The 22,653-nt window shown below is 44.5% G+C and overlaps 1 protein-coding gene across 1 annotated transcript in view; it reads right to left on the bottom strand.

Annotated features, from left to right (window-relative positions):
• Nucleotides 1-22,653, bottom strand: part of SLC15A4 (solute carrier family 15 member 4) — a 284,700-nt gene that overhangs the window by 18,586 nt on the left and 243,461 nt on the right. Inside the window, exon 8 of the mRNA XM_078668020.1 lies at nucleotides 7,127-7,285. Within this exon, the coding sequence (XP_078524146.1) occupies nucleotides 7,127-7,285 (159 nt within the window). The remainder of the gene's footprint in view (nucleotides 1-7,126; nucleotides 7,286-22,653) is intronic.

Genomic DNA, 22,653 nt, shown 5'->3' with positions numbered 1-22,653 from the left:
CAGATCAGAGATGGTGAGCACACAAGGGAGGTAGCGGGTGCACGGGGAGGCCCTTGGCATAGAGGAGAGGCAGTGGGCACAGAGGGAGGGCAGCGGGTGCGCAGGGGAGGCCCTGGGAGCAGAAGAGAGGCCCTACGTGCAGGACGAAGGGCGTGGGTGCACAGGGGTAGCAGTGGGTTAAGAGGGGAGGCAATGGGTATTATGGGGAGGGTGTGAGTGGCGGCAGCGGGCACACAGGTGAGGGAGCCATAACTTCCTATGGGGGCAGACACACATTATGCAGTTCCTTACCTTTGCTAGTTCTCAACAGTTACAAACTTATCTACCAGAGGGTGGACACACCATGTATCTTAACCAGTCCATGGCAGATTTTATATAAAAAGAAAAAGCATCCCTCCCCATCAGCTGCACAGGCACACTCCATGACGGGTTTCACTGGCGCTCCTTCCTCAGCACCAGAACTCCCGACTCCATTTCATTTAACCCGCAGAGCCTGCAGTGAGCAGAGTGTTCAATGTTTGAATGATCACACAACAGGGGCCGCTGGCTAGCACTACAGAGCCACTGACATCAGACACCTTCTCAGTCTTGGCTCCTGGCCACGGTGCAGGCCAGCACCCTTCGGAGGCTGGCGCACAGCCCACGCCCCCATTACTCCATCCTTTCACCTCACACCCTCAGAAGTGTGCAGTTTCCTCACATCTGAAGGACCTACAATTTCCAAGCACAACCATTTAGAGGAATAGGATCATTTTAATAGCGATTAATGCCCTCATACGGGAGGTCTCGACATCCACCTAGCTCTGCCACGTGCCCAGTGATATAAAGTGGTCCACCATGTCCACTGGCATGAAGTAGTCCAGTTCTGCCGCCGTGTCCACTGGCATGAAATAGCCCAGTTCGGATATGTGTCCACGGATATAAAGCAGTTCAGTTCGGTCACCGTGCCCCCTGGCATTAAGTAGCCCAGCACTGCCTTGTGCCCAGTTATATAAAGTAGTCCAGCTCTGCAGCGTGCCTGTCGGACCTGGTCCTTTCTGCAGGGTCACCCCCAAACTTTTTATCTTCGTCTCACCCTTTTTGTTGAATTTGTTGGCTTTAGGACTCCGGGCACTTTGCCACTGCTAACCAATGCTAACGTGCATGTGCTCTCCGCTTAAAACATGGTAACATTGGCTTATCCACAATTGGAATATTGAATGTATTTATAAGTCCCTAGTAAAGTGCACTACATGGGCCCAGGGCCTGTAAATTAAATGCTACTAGTGGGCCTGCGGCACTGGTTGTGCCACCCGCCAGAGTAGCTCTTTAAACATGGCAAAGGCCTGCCACTGTAAAGCCTGTGTGTGCAGTTTTAAACTACCATTTCGACCTGGCAAGTTAGCCAACTTGCCAGACCCAAACCTTCCTAATAATACCTATAAGTCACCCCTAAAGTAGGCCCTAGACCACCCCAAGGGTAGGGTGCAGTGTACTTAAAAAGTGGGACATGTACTTTTAAGTTTTACATGTCCAGGTAGTGAACAACTCTAACATTCGTTTTTCACTATGGCAAGGCCTATTTTTCCCATAGGTTAACAATGGGATGAGCTTATTACATCTTCTAAATTTAATTTCCAATTGGGACAAACTGGATAGTTCGGATCTGGTGTCCCTGGACTCACAACTTAAAAACCAACTTATGGTAAAGTCGGATTTTAAATTGCTAGTCTGAAAATAACACTTTTAGCAAGTTGGCAATTTTTATCTTTAATTATTCTGTGCCTCTGCCTGTCTCTGAATACACGTCTGGGGCGGGTAACAGCTGGGCTTTGTGCATGCCCGCTAGACAGTCCCACATAAAGGGAACGGAGGTGTGTCTGATGGGCCATTCACATCCGGATAGTCATCCAGGGCAGGATGGGAGGGAGGAGCTGACTCTTGCATACGAATATGGCTGTTCCTGTCCCCACACAAAGAGCTGCATACCCACTGTAGTGAGTCTGGAGCCAGGATAGGGACCTTCTGCACTTCAAAGGTCTCTCTTTGAAGTCTCCCGCACTTCAAAGGCACAACTGGGTGTAAGTACTGGACCCCTGACACGATCACCTCAGTACACTCTGGACTTGAGGACACTCTGCCTGGAAGAAGGACTGTGTTATTGAAAGGACTGACACTTTGCTGGATTTGCTGGACTCCCGCTATGCTGTACCTTGCCTGGTAGTGAGAAGGACTGGACCTGAATCACTAATTCCCCAGAATCAAGTAACTCCAAGGGCTTGCTCGTTTGCCTCTGGTTCTGAAGTCTCAGGGAGATCAAAGACTCCATTCAACCCTGCTACAGCCTCTGGACTCTGCCAACTGTGAGTCATACCCTGCCAAGTGGTGTCAGTCCAGTACCTGGAAGTGGGGTTTTGAGCTGTTTTCCTGCAGAATCCATGCTTTGTCTGCTTTGCATCAGTCAGAACTGATGCATTCGCCTTCAACGCGGATGCATTGTCGCTTCGAGGACTCCACAGCGCTGACAGCATGGCTCAACTACAACACAGGGCCTACATCGCCAGGGTTCGGTGCCAACACATTCCAAAAAATTGTGCAAATCAGAACCAATGCATGACCTACAATCCTTTCAGATTGATGACAACGCATCACCTTAGACTGCTCCTCGAAGTCTACGCTTTTCTCCGTGAAGGCACTACTTCCTCCGTGGCTTCTGTATCCGACCCGTGTTCCATCACGGTTGGCTTGACTTTTCAGAATTGACCTGGTCCAGGGTGACCAGATAGCCCCTGTTGGTGCTTTATGACTCTAAGCAATATATTTCAAGATATTCTTTGAAAATCATAACTCTGGTCTACCTATTGGATTTTTGCTTTTTTGATCTTGTTTTGTTCATTAAATCATGCAATAATTTTCTGACCCTGGTGTGGATTATTGTGTGGTGTTTTCACTGTTTTACTATATTAAGTGTTGAGCAAATACTTTACAGATTGCCTCTAAAGTTCAGCCTGACTGTTTTGTGCCAGGCTACTGGAGGATGAGCACCGGTTAATTTAGGGTGTGTATCTGACTTACTCTGACTAGAGTGGTTGTACCTTCTTGGGACGGCTGCATACCTCTGCCAACTAAATACCTGATTTCTAGCAGTGTCCAATAATATAAAGTAGTTCAGCTCTGCCTCATGCCAACAGGCACTAAGTAGTCCAGCTTTGCCTTGTGCCCACTGGCATGAAGTAGTAGAGCTCTGCCTCGTGCCCACTGGCATGAATGAATTCTTCTGCCTCAGGCCCACTGCCATGAAAGTCTAGGTCTGCCTTATGCCCACTGATTTAAGGTAATCTAGCTCTACCTCGTGCCCACTGGCATGAAGTAGTAGAGCTCTGCCTCGTGCCCACTGGCATGAAGTAGTAGAGCTCTGCCTCGTGCCCACTGGCATGAAGTAGTATAGCTCTGCCCCGTGCCCACTGGCATGAAGTAGTAGAGCTCTGCCTCGTGCCCACTGGCATGAAGTAGTCCAGCTCTGCCTTGTGCACACTGGTATAAAGTAGTCCAGCTCTGCCTTGTGCACACTGGTATAAAGTAGTCCACCAGCTCACCTCAAGGAAGGCTAACTCTCTTCTAAGGTGTGATGAGCAACAAGAAGAACTGTTCTCTTGAGTGAGGAAGCCAGGGTGAGTGGGTAAGAAAGGAGTGGGGTGACCCAGATTGGAGTTGGCTCCTGGACAAGGGATCAATGCTGCAGGTACAGAGGCTATTATATGCAAGCCTGGCCTATAAGAGGAGGATTTAACCAGCCGGGTACAACCCAGGGATGCAGGTTATCCACTATCTCGAAGGTCAGAATATATGTTCATTTCTCAACACGAGATAAGAAACATTGATAACCATGATCCTTTGAGATAAGGAGGAACATGCTAGGGTGAGGATACCTCCTAAAACACAGAATCCCTCATAGATAAAGAAATGAAAGGAGGGATTCAAATGATTGGACGTCAAATCATGGATGCATCCAAATTCTGCCCGCCTCAAATCTGAGGGTACCGGCTTGTTAAACACAAACGTGGAGCACTGTGAGAGCCAGCACATTGTTGGGCAAGAATACGGCCCTTCGCCTTCCTCGATCGCACTGTGCACCACCAAAGTGTGTTTGTGGGGTGGAAGGAGGGCACATGGTCATGTGTCAGTTCTGCTCTGGAGCCATGGACAGGAGCACAGGCTTAGGTAGAGGATCCTATGCATGCTGGTGATTTTACTTGAGGAAAGCGCCTCCTGAGAGTATGGTTTGCTTATCGGTTCAAGGTGCATTCTGATCCACTGCGCGTTGTAATAGAGGAGATGCATCTATAGGAAATGGCACAGATACTAACGCGGCCAGGTGAGGGAAGACTGCACACCGGGGGTAGGTAGAAAAAGGACTGCACGCGGGAGACGACATTAGAATGGGAGCAGACAAAACTGAACAAGAGGGGCTTGTGGGTTTGGCTGTCCTGCAAGGTGTGGGATTACAGGAGAACATTGTCATGGACATGAACAACTTCACTCACTAGTAAACAATGACCTAGTTAGTTGTTCAATGCTGACTAAAGTTCATGAACCTCGATTGAACAGGTCACTGTGTCTCCCCTTCACAGACTGAAAAAGGAAGCCACACCGACTCACTAAGACCAAGGCCCAATGATGGCCTTCACTGAAGCCAAGCTCCAGACCAATCACCGATGGACTTGACAAACAAGGCCAAGCTACCTTTGCTCTTAAAGGACCAGCAAAGATGGACGCTCAGGCCAAACAGGCCGCATGAGCCATTACAGCTGGTCTAATATCCTTCAGTTGGTTCCCCACTGAAAGTCAAACGAAGCTTTGAATTTTAACAGCTTCTCTAAATAACACCCACATTTGGAATCTGTGCTTGGGGAGTAGAAGCACGTTACAAGAATGTTATACAATTGTTAATAAAAATATTGTTAAAATATAAAAAGATAGACCTGTGACAGGAGCAAACGAGGAGAGTGAAGGGCGAAGCAGAGTGGGAAGGAGCAGCATGACAAAGGTGGACCATTGGGTGCTTTTGAAAACTACTCGCACCAGAACACACCGGCCCAAAAATAAGACTCTGAGGGGGACATGTAAAAGGGTTTATGTAAAAAATGGTGCATTTGGAACTGTAGGAATTATTGTGGAAAGGGCCACTTGGGACACATCCTAGTACATCAACGAAGCGCGCGGAGCTGCAGGTAACATCACCAGCAGCAGCGTTGTTCATCTGCCTTTAGAAGCAGTGTGACGCTGAAGAACATTTAGGAAGTATTCCAATCTGGAAGAAGTTCCACATTAAGAACAAAAAAGCATCAAAAGTTATGCATCATGTATGAGGAATGTGGCGTTGGTTGATGTGAACTCAAGAAGGGCAAATGCTGTCACTCGTCTACTCAAGAATGCAGAGTGGCTTGAGTGCATCCAAGGAGTGAGAGCAGCCCTTGTGCACTCAAGACCTTGTACCTCCCTCTCTCTGTAGGATCAGTTGAGACTGCAGCCCCCAGTGTAGAAAAGGATCTGGAAACCTAGTGGTCTATCACATACTGCCCACATGCAGGGGAGTTAAGGACGTCCAGTCATTACAGACTACTTACCTTTTAGGAGAGGGAGTTAGCGTGCAATTGACACAATTTAGGGAGCATCGCGACTACTTAAATCAGCAGCAGATCAAGCTAGTGTGCAATCTACATAATTTAGGGAGCATCGCAGCTATTTAAATCAGTAGCACAGAGGGAGTTTAGTGTGTAATCTCCACAATTTAGGAAGAATTGCGACTATTCAAATCCGCAGCACAGAGGGAGTTAGTGCGTAATCTCCACAATTTAGGGAGCATCGCGGCTACATAAATCAGTAGTCAGCAGCAGAGAGTCTTCTAACAGGCGACTCACGGTAAAAAGTCGTAATGACAGGAGCACCACTTTTGGTGGCCGGTCTAGAACTCCATGAGCGGAGCAAGGCACAGAATCCGCAAAGTGCCTGTCACGTGCTCTGTACAGGAAAACATAGGAGTTCGACCACAATAACGACGTGAGTGCGATGGCACGTGACGAGTGCACAAATAGACTTTAGACCCTACAGACGCCAGTGGCTTAAAGATGGTCGCCATGGATGACCACGACTGGTCTGTGGCCATGAAGCTTGCCAAGATCCTTGTCCCGAAGGTATCGAGCATCAGAGCACTTTACATGAGCACCAGTTGTGTTACACAAGGACACATTGCATCGTTGCCGAAACTCGAACCCGGTTCCCCAGATTTGAGGTCGACCGTCCTAGCTATTAGGCCACATCCTCTCCCCTATGTGAAGATATTACAGATCATTAACGTGGACATTACACTCAATACTTCTGCAGGGAAGAGAGGTCGGGAGCATGTTACTAGCCCAGCCCGCTTCCTCTCTGGCATCCAAAGGTAGGCATGGATGAGGAGAATGACGTGGTATGGTCAGTCGAACCCTGTCTCTGGCCATCATTCACTGGTAAGCTAAATCCAAGTAGAGATGTCCTCCAGACTTCCTTTAGGTAAAGATATCCCCCATAAGAGCTGGCCAAGAGGAACTAGTGGTGGAAAAGATGCATACTGATGTATACCGAACAATGCTTTAAAATGGCTCACAAAAAACTGTTTAGAAAGTGAAAGTAAAGTAAATAGAAAGTGAAAGGCAAAATCAATAATATTTTGTGAAAGAAAGGCGAAATGGGTTCTGTTTGGTAGTAACTGAATCCGTGATTCAATCTCCTCCTGCTGGAGAAGCGTGGCTCAGTGGTTAGAGGCGGCAGACCCGGAAGCTGAGATTGACCGTGTACCAGGGTTCGATTCCCCGCCTCGGCGGGTCTCGAGCTCAAAAACAAAATCCACGGACTCGACAATTCTCGCTCTGGTGCCTACTCAACTCACGGGGTCACACTCTGCGACTCTGGGCAATAGCTTGCTTAATCTCCACTACGGCCCCTCGCGGTGGGATGCCTGGCTTTCACCTTGTGGACACCCTGCTGCCGGGGTTTCTCACAGGGGAATACCAGGACGGGTTCCCTAAGCAAGCGCCGGGACGCTTACGGGCAGCTGTGCGCTTTACAAGTACCAGCACATTTACATTTACATTTACTTCTCACTCACCAGAGTCCTCATGGCTACTCATCCATCCGATGGCGTTGATGGACACCAGCGCCAGGAGCCCCGAGCCAACGAAGGAGCCGACACCAGAAAAGAAGAAGAAGAGGCCCATGATGGCGCTCTGCATGGCCTTGGGAGCTGCTGAATAGGCAAACTCAAGACCTGGGGAAGGAGAAAAAGAAAAGAGAAACACAGGTCAGATGGGAATGCACCATCAGGGTCTCTCAACAACATATGAACATTATGGAAAGGATTGCTTTGAGGTGAGTAAAGAGCTGAGCTGTAGAGGACTGGAAAACCGACCCACAGAGCAAGAACTCACCACTCCTGATGTGTAAATCAAGATGTAGTGACTCCCAATGTAACCCCTGCGATATATAGCAGGAGCACACCTCCTCGTACACATCCAGGGGCTGCTGTGATGCGAAGTGCGACCCTGTAAAATGCTCCCTAATTATCCAGTATAAGACCAGCCTAACCAAAATGAAATAGGTTATTCGACGGGGAGCATGTCTAAACATTAATGATTAAAACAATCTCAATGACATTGAATTACTACCATTAAAATACCTCAAACGTGATCGTAACGATTACTACTAAGGTCCTTAAACCACAATCATAAAATGCATAAAAATCAATAAGAAATGGAACGAAGCAAGAGAAATGCTGAGCCTATCCTACATCTTGAACATAAACATAACGCTTATTGTCAACATTAAAACAAAGCCTTAGCTTAACCACAGCTGTGAGTTTAAGGCTGGAGCTCACCAACGAGTATCGCTAGACTGAGACGAATACTACACTAAGCCGCTCCTCCTTACTGACCCTAAAACTAACCTCAGCTGTGAGTTTAAGGCTAGAGCTCACCTTAAAACGAGTATCAAAAGACTGAGACGAATTCTATCCTAAGCGGCCGCCTCCTTACGGACCCTAAAACTAACCACAGCTGTGAGTTCAAGGCTAGAACACACCTTAAAACGAGTATCGCTAGAGTAAGACGAATACTATCCTAAGCCGCTCCTCCTTACTGACCCTAAAACTAACCACAGCTGTGGGTTTAAGGCTAGAGCTCACCTTAAAATGAGTATTGCTAGACTGAGACGAAAACTATCCTAAGCCGCTCTTCCTTACTGACCGTAAAACTAACCACAGCTGTGAGTTTAAGGCTAGAGCTCACCTTAAAATGAGTATCGCTAGACTGAGACGAATACTATCCTAAGCTGCCGCCTTCTTAGTGACCCTAAAACTAACCAAAGCTGTGAGTTTAAGGCTAGAGCTCACCTTAAAACGAGTATCGCTAGACTGAGACGAATACTATCCTAAGCCGCTCCTCCTTACTGACCCTAAAAACTAACCACAGCTGTGAGTTTAAGGCTAGAGCTCACCTTAAAACGAGTATCGCTAGACTAAGACGAATACTATCCTAAGCCACTCCTCCTTACTGACCCTAAAACTAACCACAGCTGTGAGTTTAAGGCTAGAGCACACCTTAAAACGAGCATCGCTAGACAGATGAATACTATCCTAAGTCGCGCCTCATTACTGACCCTAAAACTAACCACAGCTGTGAGTTGAAGGCTAGAGCTCACCTTAAAACGAGTCTCGCTAGACTAAGACGAATACTATTCTAAGCCGCTCCGCCTTACTGACCCTAAAACTAACCACAGTTGTGAGTTTAAGGCTAGAGCTCACCTTAAAACGAGTCTCGCTAGACTAAGACGAATACTATTCTAAGCCGCTCCTCCTCACTGGCCCTAAAACTAACCACAGCTGTCAGTTTAAGGCTAGAGCTCACTTTAAAACGAGTCTCGCTAGACTAAGACGAATACTATCCTAAGCCGCTCCTCCTTACTGACCCCAAAAACTAACCAGAGTGTTGGTTTAAGGCTAGAGCTCACCTTAAAACGAGTATCGCTAGACTAAGACGAAAACTATCCTAAGCCGCTCCTCCTTACTGACCCCAAAAACTAACCAGAGTGTTGGTTTAAGGCTAGAGCTCACCTTAAAACGAGTATCGCTAGACTAAGACGAATACTATCCTAAGCCACTCCTCCTTACTGACCCTAAAACTAACCACAGCTGTGAGTTTAAGGCTAGAGCTCACCTTAAAATGAGTATCGCTAGACAGATGAATACTATCCTAAGCCGCGCCTCATTACTGACCCTAAAACTAACCACAGCTGTGAGTTTAAGGCTACAGCTCGCCTTAAAATGAGTCTCGCTAGACTAAGACGAATACTATTCTACGCCGCTTCTCCGTACTGACCCTAAAACTAACCACAGCTGTGAGTTTAAGGCTAGAGCTCACTTTAAAACGAGTCTCGCTAGACTAAGACGAATACTATTCTACGCCGCTCCTCCGTACTGACCCTAAAACTAAACACAGCTGTGAGTTTAAGGCTAGAGCTCACCTTAAAACGAGTATCGCTAGACTGAGACGAATACTATCCTAAGCCGCGCCTCATTACTGACCCTAAAACTAACCACAGCTGTGAGTTTAAGGCTAGAGCACACCTTAAAACGAGTATCGCTAGACTAAGACGAATACTATCCTAAGCCACTCCTCCTTACTGACCCTAAAACTAACCTCAGCTGTGAGTTTAAGGCTAGAGCTCACCTTAAAACGAGTATCGCCAGACAGATGAATACTATCCTAAGCAGCGCCTCATTACTGACCCTAAAACTAACCAAAGCTGTGAGTTTAAGGCTAGAGCTCACCTTAAAACGAGTATCGCTAGACTAAGACGAATACTATCCTAAGCCACTCCTCCTTACTGACCCTAAAACTAACCACAGCTGTGAGTTTAAGGCTAGAGCACACCTTAAAACGAGTATCGCTAGACAGATGAATACTATCCTAAGCCGCGCCTCATTACTGACCCTAAAACTAACCACAGCTGTGAGTTTAAGGCTAGAGCACACCTTAAAACGAGTATCGCTAGACGGATGAATACTATCCTAAGCAGCGCCTCATTACTGACCCTAAAACTAACCACAGCTGTGAGTTTAAGGCTAGAGCTCACCTTAAAACGAGTATCGCTAGACTGAGACAAATACTATCCTAAGCTGCCGCCTTCTTAGTGACCCTAAAACTAACCAAAGCTGTGAGTTTAAGGCTAGAGCTCACCTTAAAACGAGTATCGCTAGACTAAGACGAATACTATCCTAAGCCACTCCTCCTTACTGACCCTAAAACTAACCACAGCTGTGAGTTTAAGGCTAGAGCACACCTTAAAACGAGTATCGCTAGACAGATGAATACTATCCTAAGCCGCGCCTCATTACTGACCCTAAAACTAACCACAGCTGTGAGTTTAAGGCTAGAGCTCACCTTAAAACGAGTATCGCTAGACTGAGACAAATACTATCCTAAGCTGCCGCCTTCTTAGTGACCCTAAAACTAACCAAAGCTGTGAGTTTAAGGCTAGAGCTCACCTTAAAACGAGTATCGCTAGACTAAGACGAATACTATCCTAAGCCACTCCTCCTTACTGACCCTAAAAACTAACCACAGCTGTGAGTTTAAGGCTAGAGCACACCTTAAAACGAGCATCGCTAGACAGATGAATACTATCCTAAGTCGCGCCTCATTACTGACCCTAAAACTAACCACAGCTGTGAGTTGAAGGCTAGAGCTCACCTTAAAATGAGTATCGCTAGACTAAGACGAATACTATCCTAAGCCGCTCCTCCTCACTGGCCCTAAAACTAACCACAGCTGTCAGTTTAAGGCTAGAGCTCACCTTAAAACGAGTCTCGCTAGACTAAGACATATACTATCCTAAGCCACCGCCTCCTTACTGACCCTACAACTAACCTCAGCTGTGAGTTTAAGGCTAGAGCTCACTTTAAAACGAGTCTCGCTAGACTAAGACGAATACTATCCTAAGCCACTCCTCCTTACTGACCCTAAAACTAACCACAGCTGTGAGTTTAAGGCTAGAGCTCACCTTAAGACAAGTATCGCTAGACTAAGACGAATACTACCCTAAGCCACTCCTCCTTACTGACCCTAAAACTAACCACAGCTGTGAGTTTAAGGCTAGAGCTCACCTTAAAACGAGTATCGCTAGACTGAGACAAATACTATCCTAAGCTGCCGCCTTCTTAGTGACCCTAAAACTAACCAAAGCTGTGAGTTTAAGGCTAGAGCTCACCTTAAAACGAGTATCGCTAGACTAAGACGAATACTATCCTAAGCCACTCCTCCTTACTGACCCTAAAAACTAACCACAGCTGTGAGTTTAAGGCTAGAGCACACCTTAAAACGAGTATCGCTAGACAGATGAATACTATCCTAAGTCGCGCCTCATTACTGACCCTAAAACTAACCACAGCTGTGAGTTGAAGGCTAGAGCACACCTTAAAACGAGTATCGCTAGACTAAGACGAATACTATCCTAAGCCGCTCCTCCTCACTGGCCCTAAAACTAACCACAGCTGTCAGTTTAAGGCTAGAGCTCTCCTTAAAACGAGTATCGCTAGACTAAGACATATACTATCCTAAGCCACCGCCTCCTTACTGACCCTAAAACTAACCTCAGCTGTGAGTTTAAGGCTAGAGCTCACCTTAAAACGAGTATCGCTAGACAGATGAATACTATCCTAAGCCACTCCTCCTTACTGACCCTAAAACTAACCCTTGTGGTAAAGGAAACAGTTTACATGTTAGAAGTTGAATCAAGGTGCATACAAAGCCACAAAAAATACAAAAGGTCAAGAAAATCTTTTAGGAAGTGACATTCTGCATAAACATTTCAAACTAGAAGTATATTAACTATACATATTCAGCCACAGGAATCTATAGCACATAAATAAGAATTCTATTAGTATAGGGCTTGTCCTCTAACCCTGCACATCCCTTTCATTCGAGCCCATCACTGAACTACTCTCAGCACGTCCACTTCTGTACTGGAGAAGGCTCTGGACTGTCCCAGAGCTCGAGGACTACAGAGCGGAATTCTCAATGGTCTGGGCTACCCTGAAAGGCAAGCGTATACCGTGGTTACAGCACATCAAAACTCTTGCTCAACAAATTGGCCTCCCCCAATTGTGGGAGTCCCCTGAGGTGAGCTGTGCGGCGGTCCAGAGGAAAGAACTGGTGGCCATTGTGAGACATTTTAACTTAAGTCTACTGTGTAGTGCGACAGTTATGGGAAGGCTTACGAAAGAGTTCTTACAGGTCAAGCTGGCGCCTCAGAGGGAAGAATTCTTAGACCTAATACAGCCACCGCTAGCGAGGAAACTATACATCCAATTAAGGCACGGCTGCTTACCCATGGGGGCACTGACTCTCTCTTGGTCATTGAAAGAGGATGGTTCCTGCCCAGCATGCAATTGTACCAAAGAGGACATTGTTCAGATTCTGTTCTTTTGCCCGGCGTACAGCAGTATACGTAGATGCTGGTTGGTGCCGTTGTGTAAAAACATGGGTTTAAGCCAATGTGCCCAGGCCTGCAGGATCCTAACCTATGACACCTCTCCCGCCATTGTCTTCTCGGTTTCCCGCTTTTTACATGGAATGTGGCGAAGGACTTATTTGCTTAACTAACTGTCTTTTTTTTATTTTTTTATTATTCTTTTACTATGATGGCCATTTCTTGATAACTTCCAATTTAATAATGTCTTATCTTAAAAACTCTATTTATATTTTTATTATCTATGTACATATTTTATCTGTGCTTTTATGGTCTTTGACCGAAATAAAGTTATCAAAATGAAATCATTAATAACTGCTACAACCCCATTCGACCAGAACGTTGTCTTCGGGTCTGGCCTTTGAGCAGCTTCAGCTGTCTCAGAAGGCTATTGTATTTTTTTTAAGAATCTATGTAGAGAGTTGCTTCTGGTCAGGGGCCTTCCTCCTCAGGTCTGTTCAATCATCAATCAGCTTACGTCATGGGGGAATGGGTCTGCCCACTTTACCTATTGGGTCCCCTCAGTTTAAAACACTGCAGAAAGGCTCTGTATACTGTTCACATCCACTGAAAATCTGTTACTTTCTCTTCATTGACAAAGCTGCTAGAGTGTTTATTTGATCTTTTATATTAACTTTGAACAGTGGTTATGTATTTGGCGTGTACACCGGGTACTCCATTCATTGGTGGTTTATCAGTTTCTGCTATAAAGTGTGTAAGTGTCATTGCAACGCTGTCGCGGTCTTCGATTTGAATGCTTGGTTATGAGATGATTTGCTCTGGTCTTCATAATAATAAAATTACTGGCACAAATGAAATAATTTCTTTAAAATATTACTGGTAAAACGGCTCCATCAGTCAATGCGGTTTCATTACATTTTGTTTATTGCAAGCATGAGAGAGCCACTTTTAGGTGGCTGAATGGTTTCTATTTTTATTTTGTTGCATATGCCAGTAATACAAACTGAAATAACCATCACACAAGTTTGCAAATGCCTGACTTTTTAGCTTTGCTAATGCTTGTGTTAACGGTTTTATCTGGCAGCTTATGAAGAGGTAACCACAAGCGGACCGGCCATTCTGGCCGCTGGGCAAATCCTAGGAGGCCCCTCCCCACCTATCAGATGTTAGGAGCAGCCTGCCTTTAAATCATTTGAACTTTGCATGTTCTGAGAAGCTTAAACAATTAACCCTTTCAGTGCTGACGGCCCCCGTCCGTCATGCACCGCGGTGGGCGTGTGCTGATGACGGCTGGGGGCTGTCATGTACCCGCCCACTTCGAAAAACATCGTACAGGCGCAGAATCGCGGCCGCGCCGAAGGGGTTAAACAAACTCCCATACTATAGCCTTATAGCTCGCCGCCGAGTGTTAGACCAGAGCCGCAGATCTATAACGAGGGTGAGGGCCTTTAACAACAGGTATAGCCGGAAGCAGAAGGGCTATAAGGCTAGTAGAACATTCCAGCCACTAAGGGTAGAATGCTCTTGTAATCGGGGAACATTAATACAAACATTGGATTGTAGGAGCAGTAGGCTTCTACCAGCCGATCGAAGCCCGGAGCCATCCCACTGTCTTCAACGGAGCACTCAACATTCCAATGTTCTAATGCAGCTTCTAAGGATTATCCCATTAATGGTTCTAATCCCATAAGACAAAAAAAACATAGTTCACAGCAGGATCATGGAACAGGCCAAGAGAAGGGGTAGGTCCAATCCCCGAAGGCTGCTTCAGGGGGACAGTAGCAGCGTCGGTTTAAATCATTTACACTTTCGGAGTCTATTAAACGTGGAATAATTTAAGGGCAGGATTCAACCATCAGTTGTCGTGGTTGATATGGTTCAGCTCTCTAATGGGAGTTCCCCATTAGGCAAAGGAACTTGGGTGGGACCTTTAGGGGCACACGCCTGATGCACCAAGGAAAATGTGAGAAATATTAAAGGCAGAAGAAAGATCTAGATGAGGAAGGAGGGGAAATTGGAGAGATAATCAGAACATTTATAAAGAAAGTAACAATGTGCTTAAACCATTTAAAAGTTACATTTTTAATATAAAGATACCCCCTGCCGAGTGCTATACCGGTTATTAAAGGCCCTGAACACAAGTTATAGGGTGAGACGTAGACGAGGGGCAATAACGAGGGTGAAGGCCTTCAACAACCGGGATAGACGGTGCACCCGCAAATGGTGGAATGTTCTAAATGGAAAAGGGAGAAACAGAAAGACAAACATTGGAATGTTGGATCTCCGGCCTTCTACCGGCTATTATAAGCCCAGAGCTACTCTACGGTCTTCAATGGAGCTCTCAACATTCCAATGTTCTAATATAGCTATATAGCCCACCAAACTGGCCATTAAAGGCCCACTCTCGGCTTGGGCCTTTAACACGAGAGCAGGCCTTTAATGGCCGGTATTTCCCAGCTATGGCTGGCTATAAGGCTATTAGAACATTCCGTCCCATGAGGTACTCATCCGACATACTCTGGCAAAATGACCAGACACTCCACATTGAGGTCAGTCCTTCCCCAGAGCGAGACATTGCTTGAACGAGGAAACATGGAACGGAGACCCACAACAAAAGCAGACATTTCTAGGTTTTTTTTCCAAGCAGAAACAGGTTTACTTGGCAAGGTTTTGGTCCTTTTGACCACTAAAAGATTATCTTCAGTTTTCTTAGTCCGCTCCTTGACAGATAGTTTGGAATCCTGAATGTTGTTCGCAATGTCCACTGCTTCTTCAAGAGAAGGATTTTTGCAAGATAGCAACCTCTCTTGAATTTTCTTATTAAAGCACCTGGTAAGTAACTGATCTCTAATAGGATGGTCAATAAACACCCCAAATTCACATTTGGCTGCTAACACACGCAAAGACGCAACATACATGTCTACTGATTCTGTAGGATGGAGCTCTTTTGAAAAAATGTATGTGTCCTTACCACCACATTAGGTGCTGAAACGTCTCTCCTGTCTTTTGACTTCCTCAATTACTCTTCATCTTCCGGTACAAAGAGGGGCAAATGGCCAAAAATCTCTTGGCCATGCTAAGTGAGTGCTCCAATAGCCATTTCTTTCTTTCAGGGTTTACATTTTAAGCCATCAACACCCCCAAGAAAAGCACTGACCGCCCTGAACCACTCCTCCCAAGCCACGGGCGGTTCACCAGGTGATATTCAATGTAGTGCTTTAAGAACAATTATTGCTGTACCAATAATAAGAGTAACTTTTGTAGCGAAATTCACCAGTTTAAAACTTGTGAAATCTAAACAAAATGGAAGCAAACTGAGCGATAATGAGAAATTAGCCATCTGCATGAAAAGTACGATTTACAGAAATATTAAGGTGCCAAGTAGGGCACGTAACCTCCTTCCTTTGGTGTTAGCGCAAACGAATAGGTGCCTGTTCCTCACATCAACACAAAGTCAGGCAAACAAAATGGCCAATTGTAGCCAAAGCATGCGTAGGCATGCATGATGACTTCACGCACTTCACTCCAGAAAACCGATGTTGGACGAATGGCGGTTGAAGAGGCCCAATGAATGCCAAATACGGTGAGTACCCATAGCGAAGCGGTTCTCTTAGGAGGAGCCAGAACACTGAGGGCAACACCTTCCGCAAGTCAAACGCTTCCAATGGAGGTATAAACGCACTCGACGCAGCGCACCTCACTGCTCCTCACACATGTAGCGAGCCTGGCATCACCACCGCTCCGTACGTCCAACCCTCGTCGCCGGTGTGGTAAGCAGCTACAGCGGACACCGTTGGAGTTGTACAAACTCAAGTTTATTCAATATCCGGATACAAAGGGAAACCACCAAGCGTCCTTCAGGCTCCAAGTCCATTGCCTTCTCCCCGTCACGCTCCAAACCACCTCCCCATTCTACATGCCACTGCGGAACTCTCACAAGCCCAAGCCCACTTGATGGCATGGATAGAAGAGCATGTCATCACATGCAATCAAATGAAGACAGGCTAGGCATGCCATCACATGCAATCAAATGAAGCTAAGCTAGGCATGTCATCACATGTAAACAAACGACGCTAAGCTAGGCACGTCATCACCGCAAGTAATCAAATGAACCTATGCTAGGCATGTCAACATCGCATGTAATCAAATGAAGCTAAGCTATGAATGTCATTATCACATGCAATCAAATTTACTTAAGCTAGGCACGTCATCATATGTAATCAAATGAACCTAAGCTATGCATGTCAACATCGCATGTAATCAATGATGCTAAGCTATGCATGTCGTTATCACAAGTATTCAAATGAAGCTAAGCTATGCATGTCATTATCACATGCATGTAATCAAATGAAGCTAAGCACGTCATCACGTAATCAAAGGAACCTATGCTATGCATGTCAACATTGCACGTAATCAAATGAAGCTAAGCTAGGCATGTCATCACGTTATCAAATAAAGCTAAGCTAGTCATGCCATCACATGTAATCAAATGTAGCTAAGCAAGGCATGTCATCACATGTAATCAAATTAAGCTATGCTAGGCACGTAATCACCGCAAGGAATCGAATGAACCTATGCTAAGCATGTCTACATCGCATGTAATCAATGATGCTAAGCTATGCATGTCGTTATCACATATAATCAAATGAAGCTAAGCTAGGCATGCCATCACATGCAATCACATGAAGCTAAGCTGGGCATGCCATCACATGTAATCAAATGTTGCTATGCTAGGCATGTCATCACATGTAATCAAGTGAAGCTAAGCTAGGCATGCCATCACATGTAATCAAATGAAGAAAAGCTAGGCATGTCATCACATGAAGCTACCATTACATGTAATCAAATGAAGCTAAGCTGTGCATGCCATCACATGTAATCAAATGAAGCTAAGCTGTGCATGCCATCACATGTAATCAAATGAAGCTATGCTAGGCATGTCATCACATGTAATCAAATGAAGCTAAGCTAGGCATGCCATCACATGTAATCAAATGAAGCTAAGCTAGGCATGTCATCAAATGTAATCAAATGAAGATAGGCTAGGCATGTCATCACATGTAATCAAATGAAGCTAAGCTAGGCATGTCATCAAATGTAATCAAATGAAGATAGGCTAGGCATGTCATCAAATGTAATCAAATGAAGATAGGCTAGGCATGTCATCACATGTAATCAAATGAAGCTAAGCAAGGCATGTCAACACATGCAATTAAATGAAGCTAAGTTAGACATGTCATCACATGTAATCAAATGAAGCAAAGCTGGGCATGGTGTCAAACTGCAATGTAATGGGTCTAGCCTGCACACCTACTTATTTGCAACCGATTAATCAATTTTAACAAAAAATTTTAACTTGTTTTGGGAGCTAACCCAGTAGGAATTGTGCCCACAATTCTTTGTCAAACAGCTCTGTAGAGACCTAGTATGACCAGGTCTAACTGGGGGCTCAACCTGAGTCCATTAAAGGTTTCAAGAATTGTGTAAACTTGATTTATAAATACTTGTCCCAATTCAACATCATATAACATACAAAAGTTCTGGTTCAAGGTCAACGTCGTTTTTACTGTATCTGATACATCTTATTCATATAGTTTCAACAAATACAATAATGGTAATTGAGTGAAATACAATTTAACTAATACATTGTTAAGTCACATATGTATATTTCATTCCTTGCGGCTATTGCAAAAAGACTTTAGATAAATAATAAACATCGAAACAAATCCCAATGCATTTCGGGTCGCTACCGGACCCTTCTTCAGGGGTGGTTCTTTATACAAACGGTTTAAATTCTTGATTTTCAATAGATGTTTCTGTGTATGAGCACTTCAAGGTAGCATTTCAAACACTGTGAAGATAATAATCGCCATAATGAGAATGTCAGTATTTGCGTGTGAAAGTCTGCACGATGTCAAAATTGATTAAAATAAACAAATAAGTGAGTCATGACATTGATGGCAGTTACGCTACAGAGTGTGAGGGAACCGAATTAGGGGGATAAGGTGTTGTGATCCTGAGGTGCAACCTTATGTAAAACACCCTGCTTCCATATGTGTACCTTACACCAAACACCACGTGGTAAACAGTCCGTGCAACTCAATTGCACCCAATATAAGAATCAAAATCAAAAAATCGCAACTTACCCGCCCAACACACACAATTGTGGACGGTTTCAAGAATTCAACGGACGTTTCCGGTTCTGTGAATTACATGGGTGCTTATGTCAGTCAAAAAACGTTATGCGCTCAAAAACGTCTCCCTAACTCTATGTGGCTCACCGACTTACCGAAAGAAAAGTATCCCAAGGGTCAATCTCAAGTTTCCCGTAATCTGCGGTGCAGCATAGACCGGTTGATCAAAGACTCCCTGTGAATAAAGATGCGAGTGCGTCAGTCTCTCGCCCCAATTTACCCGTGTGATGTTGTCAACGCGGCAAGCGCTTCCATCATGCCTACCTTCGGTGTCGTGGCGTCCTCTGACCCTCGACCTGACGATTACTTCCGGAAAAAACATCCGGTACTACGTAGCATGCTTAAGTAGTCATGCGCCCTGGCCTTAGCCTAACGTACAATTCGCGGTGTGTGTGATCTTAAAGGGATAGGTACTACGTCTTCCGTAATATAAACTACGCGGTTTGTTTGGAAAATGTCTCAAAGTCTGGCCAAAGCCGTAAATAAAGGAAGGTATGCCAAAGTCTCTGAGTTCCATAAAAAGGTGTGTAGTTATGGTCTACGCTCGGTGTAATGTCAAATTAACCCGAAGGGAAGTGCTCAACTGTAGTGAAAGGAAAACCAAAATGTGCTATACAAAATCAGAATATGCACGAGTGCTGTCGAAAAAACATGAAGAATTATCAGTGGTACGGTGAGCAATGGTACAGTGAGCATATGACATCAACTACAGCATTGATCTAACTGTACAGCTTACGCTAATGATACTAACATTTCTACATTGTACCACTCGGTTACACAGTGATCACTGACATTGGCGATAGACACTATTATACCACTGTGCATGAAATTACTGAATAATATAAAAACAGCACAAAATGAATCAGTCAATTAAATGCTATCTTAATACATGATACGTCACAAAATGACTTTATAATCATAACACTTCTTGCCACGGATACAGTGTAAGCCTTACATGACATATATGTATATTGTCTTAATCTAATGAAGATATGATCATGTAACATGAACTCTCAAAGGCAAAATCGAATGTAAATCATGTCTGGTGGCATCTTCATGTTGAATCTATTCATAGAAAGCATAACATCTCATATTGATCATTAAGCCCCCCCGGTGTGAGGGTGCCCAATTTTTTAATCCAAAATGTCTCTCTACGAGATAAGGCCACAGTGTGATCGATGCCAGAGTGTTTTTCTACCACTTCTAACACTGTGTATCTCAATTGTGGTATAGTGTGTGATGCACTGGTCCAATGTGTCGCTAGACTGGAGGTGGTGGATTTATTACGTATTGTACTCTTGTGCTCGATGATACGAGTCTTGATTTTTCTTGATGTCCGTCCCACGTACGTGAGTCCACATGGACATTGTATTGCATAAATGACTCCTGCAGAGTTGCAATCTGCACTAAACTTCAAAACTATGTCTTTGCCAGTGTGAGGGTGTGGAAAGGTTTTGCTCACTATAGTGTTGTTACATTGTCCGCAGTTGTAACACTTTCTCATCCCTTTAAACGTCACTTTCTGAGTTCTTTGAGGTTTTTTGAGTAGCTCCCTTATGTTCTTTGCTCGGGTGTATGCTATTAAGGGAAAATGCTTAAATATGTGATTGAAATCAGGTTCATTCGCTATCATTTCCCATCGCTTCCTCAAAATTTGTCTGATCCTATGTGATTGAGTGGAATGTTTCATAACAAACACTATGCGGTCGTTTGGTGACTTCTCAGTTTTTCTCAACAAGCTCTCCCGGTCAATTGATCGGACTCGTAGCTCTGAATCTTCTAAGACCTTTTGAGGATACCCTCTGTCGGTGTATCGCTTCAATTGTTCTTGAATTGCATCGTCACATTCCTCGACATCCGATGAGATTCTTTTAATGCGCATCAATTGAGATGTGGGCAAATGGTTCTTCAGATTTCTTGGATGTGCACTAGAATAGTGCAACGCATTGTTAACATCCGTAGCTTTGCGGTAAACAGTGGTTGAGATACCCTGTGGTGTTTTCTGTATTTCTATGTCCAAGAAATGTATCCTTGAGTCTTGAACATCATAGGTGAATTGAATGCGTGGGTTACAAACATTGAGTTCTTGAATCCTTTCAACCAATTCTTGTTTGGTGCCCCGCCAGAGGACCAAGATGTCATCAATATACCTTAAAAAGAGTATCAGGTTGTCCATCCATCTGTGATCTGTCAGTATGTGTTGTTGTTCAAAATGTGCCATGAACGTATTGGCATACGACGGGGCTCCTGAAAACCCCATGGATGTCCCAGTTTTCTGCAGAAAAAAATCCGATTTCCAATTAAAATAACTATGAAACAATGAAAAGTGTAACAATTCGATTAGAAACACACCCAGTTGTTGCTCTATGTCTGATTGTAATAATCTCCATTCAATGGCTTCCAAGCCTTCCATGTGTGCAATTGACGTATATAGTGCCACAACATCTATAGTGCACAATATTGTGCTATCATCAATAAGATCATTAACTTCAGATAGTTTAGTTAAACAATCCGTGGTGTCTTTCAAATAGGTTCCCCATGATTGTACTAAGGGTTGTAAATGGAAATCAACAAAACGTCCAACTGGTTCATGTATCGATCCGCATCCAGCTACGATGGGTCGAAAAGGTGGATCCTCTAAGCTCTTATGGATTTTAGGGAGCATGTATATGTGGGGCACTTGTGGTGCAGCGGTCTTCAGGTATCTGGCCGTGTTGATGTTGATCGTCCCGTCGTTTTCTGCTTTATTGATAATCTTGTCTAACAGTGCACTGAATTCCTGAGTGGGATCCCTTTCAAGTCTGATGTATGTGGATGTGTCTTGTACGTGCTCCTCTACCTTACGGTCATAAAAGATAGTATCCATCATCACAAGAGCTCCCCCCTTGTCCGCTGGTTGAAAAGTAATGGACTTGTCTTGTCTCAAATTATCCAAGATTCGTTTTTCTCTTTTTGAAAGGTTAGAGTGTTTAGGAGTTTCATACTTGATGGATTCTAGATCCTTTTTTACAAGGGTTTCAAAGTTGTCCAAGATTTTATGCGAGATGGGGGACATAAACTTACTTTTGGGCTTGAAGATTTCTTTGGGTCGCTGTGACCCATTAGATGTTGTGGAAAAAAAGAACCATTTAAGTCTCAATTTTCGTAGAAATTTGAAAAGCGCAATTTCTGTTTCCAAACCATTAGATACATAGGTAGGAACAAATGAGGTACCTTTGTTTAAAATGTTCAATTGGTCTGTCGACAATTTGCGGCTCGAGATATTCACGACAAGGTTCCCTTTTTCGCGACTACTCTCTGTGGTCTTCCTCCTTCTGGAACTTTTTTTGCTACTTTGTCCCCTCCTGATCCGTTTGGTCTTGCTTCTGTGGGTAAGTCGGGTGGATGTGTTGCTGATTGTCCTTCCGCTAAAAAAGAAGGTTGCACACCTCTGGGTGATCCAGATGGTGTGGGTTCTTGGGATTCTGTGCTCACAACTGGAGCCGGTGCCCTTTGTAAAGACAAATCTTCGTCCTGTACTATGCTTTCCTCTGATGATGTCTGTTTTGGAGTCGGCCTGCTTGTGAATCTTCTTTGTGCGTAGGCTTCCGCCCACGTGTAGACTTCGTCTAGCTTATAATCGATCGTATCCCTACGAAACTTGCGTATTTTACGATCATGCACTTCTTTCGCATGGGTATCCAGTCTGCGATTGATGTCCTCTAGAATTTTTGTCCAGTCCTCAGATGGTATAGTTCTAATTAGATCCTGTTGAAGATTGTAAATATCTTCCTTTAACTCATTCAAGATCTGCGACAACTCCTCTATTATTAAAAGAATTAAATCAAGCGAACATTTATTGAGGATTGCCTGCCATTTGATCATGAACGCCTTGTTAAATTTGAACAGCATGGGCTTAAGTGCAATTCGAAGCCCTCTCGGTATCCTTTTGACTTTGTGATATTCAATGAGTGTTGTG

The sequence above is a fragment of the Lissotriton helveticus genome, chromosome 11 (genome assembly GCF_964261635.1).
Source record: "Lissotriton helveticus chromosome 11, aLisHel1.1, whole genome shotgun sequence".
Taxonomy (NCBI): Eukaryota; Metazoa; Chordata; class Amphibia; order Caudata; family Salamandridae; genus Lissotriton; species Lissotriton helveticus.
Note: the sequence above shows the minus strand (reverse complement) of the source record. Positions and strands in the feature narration are given on the sequence as shown.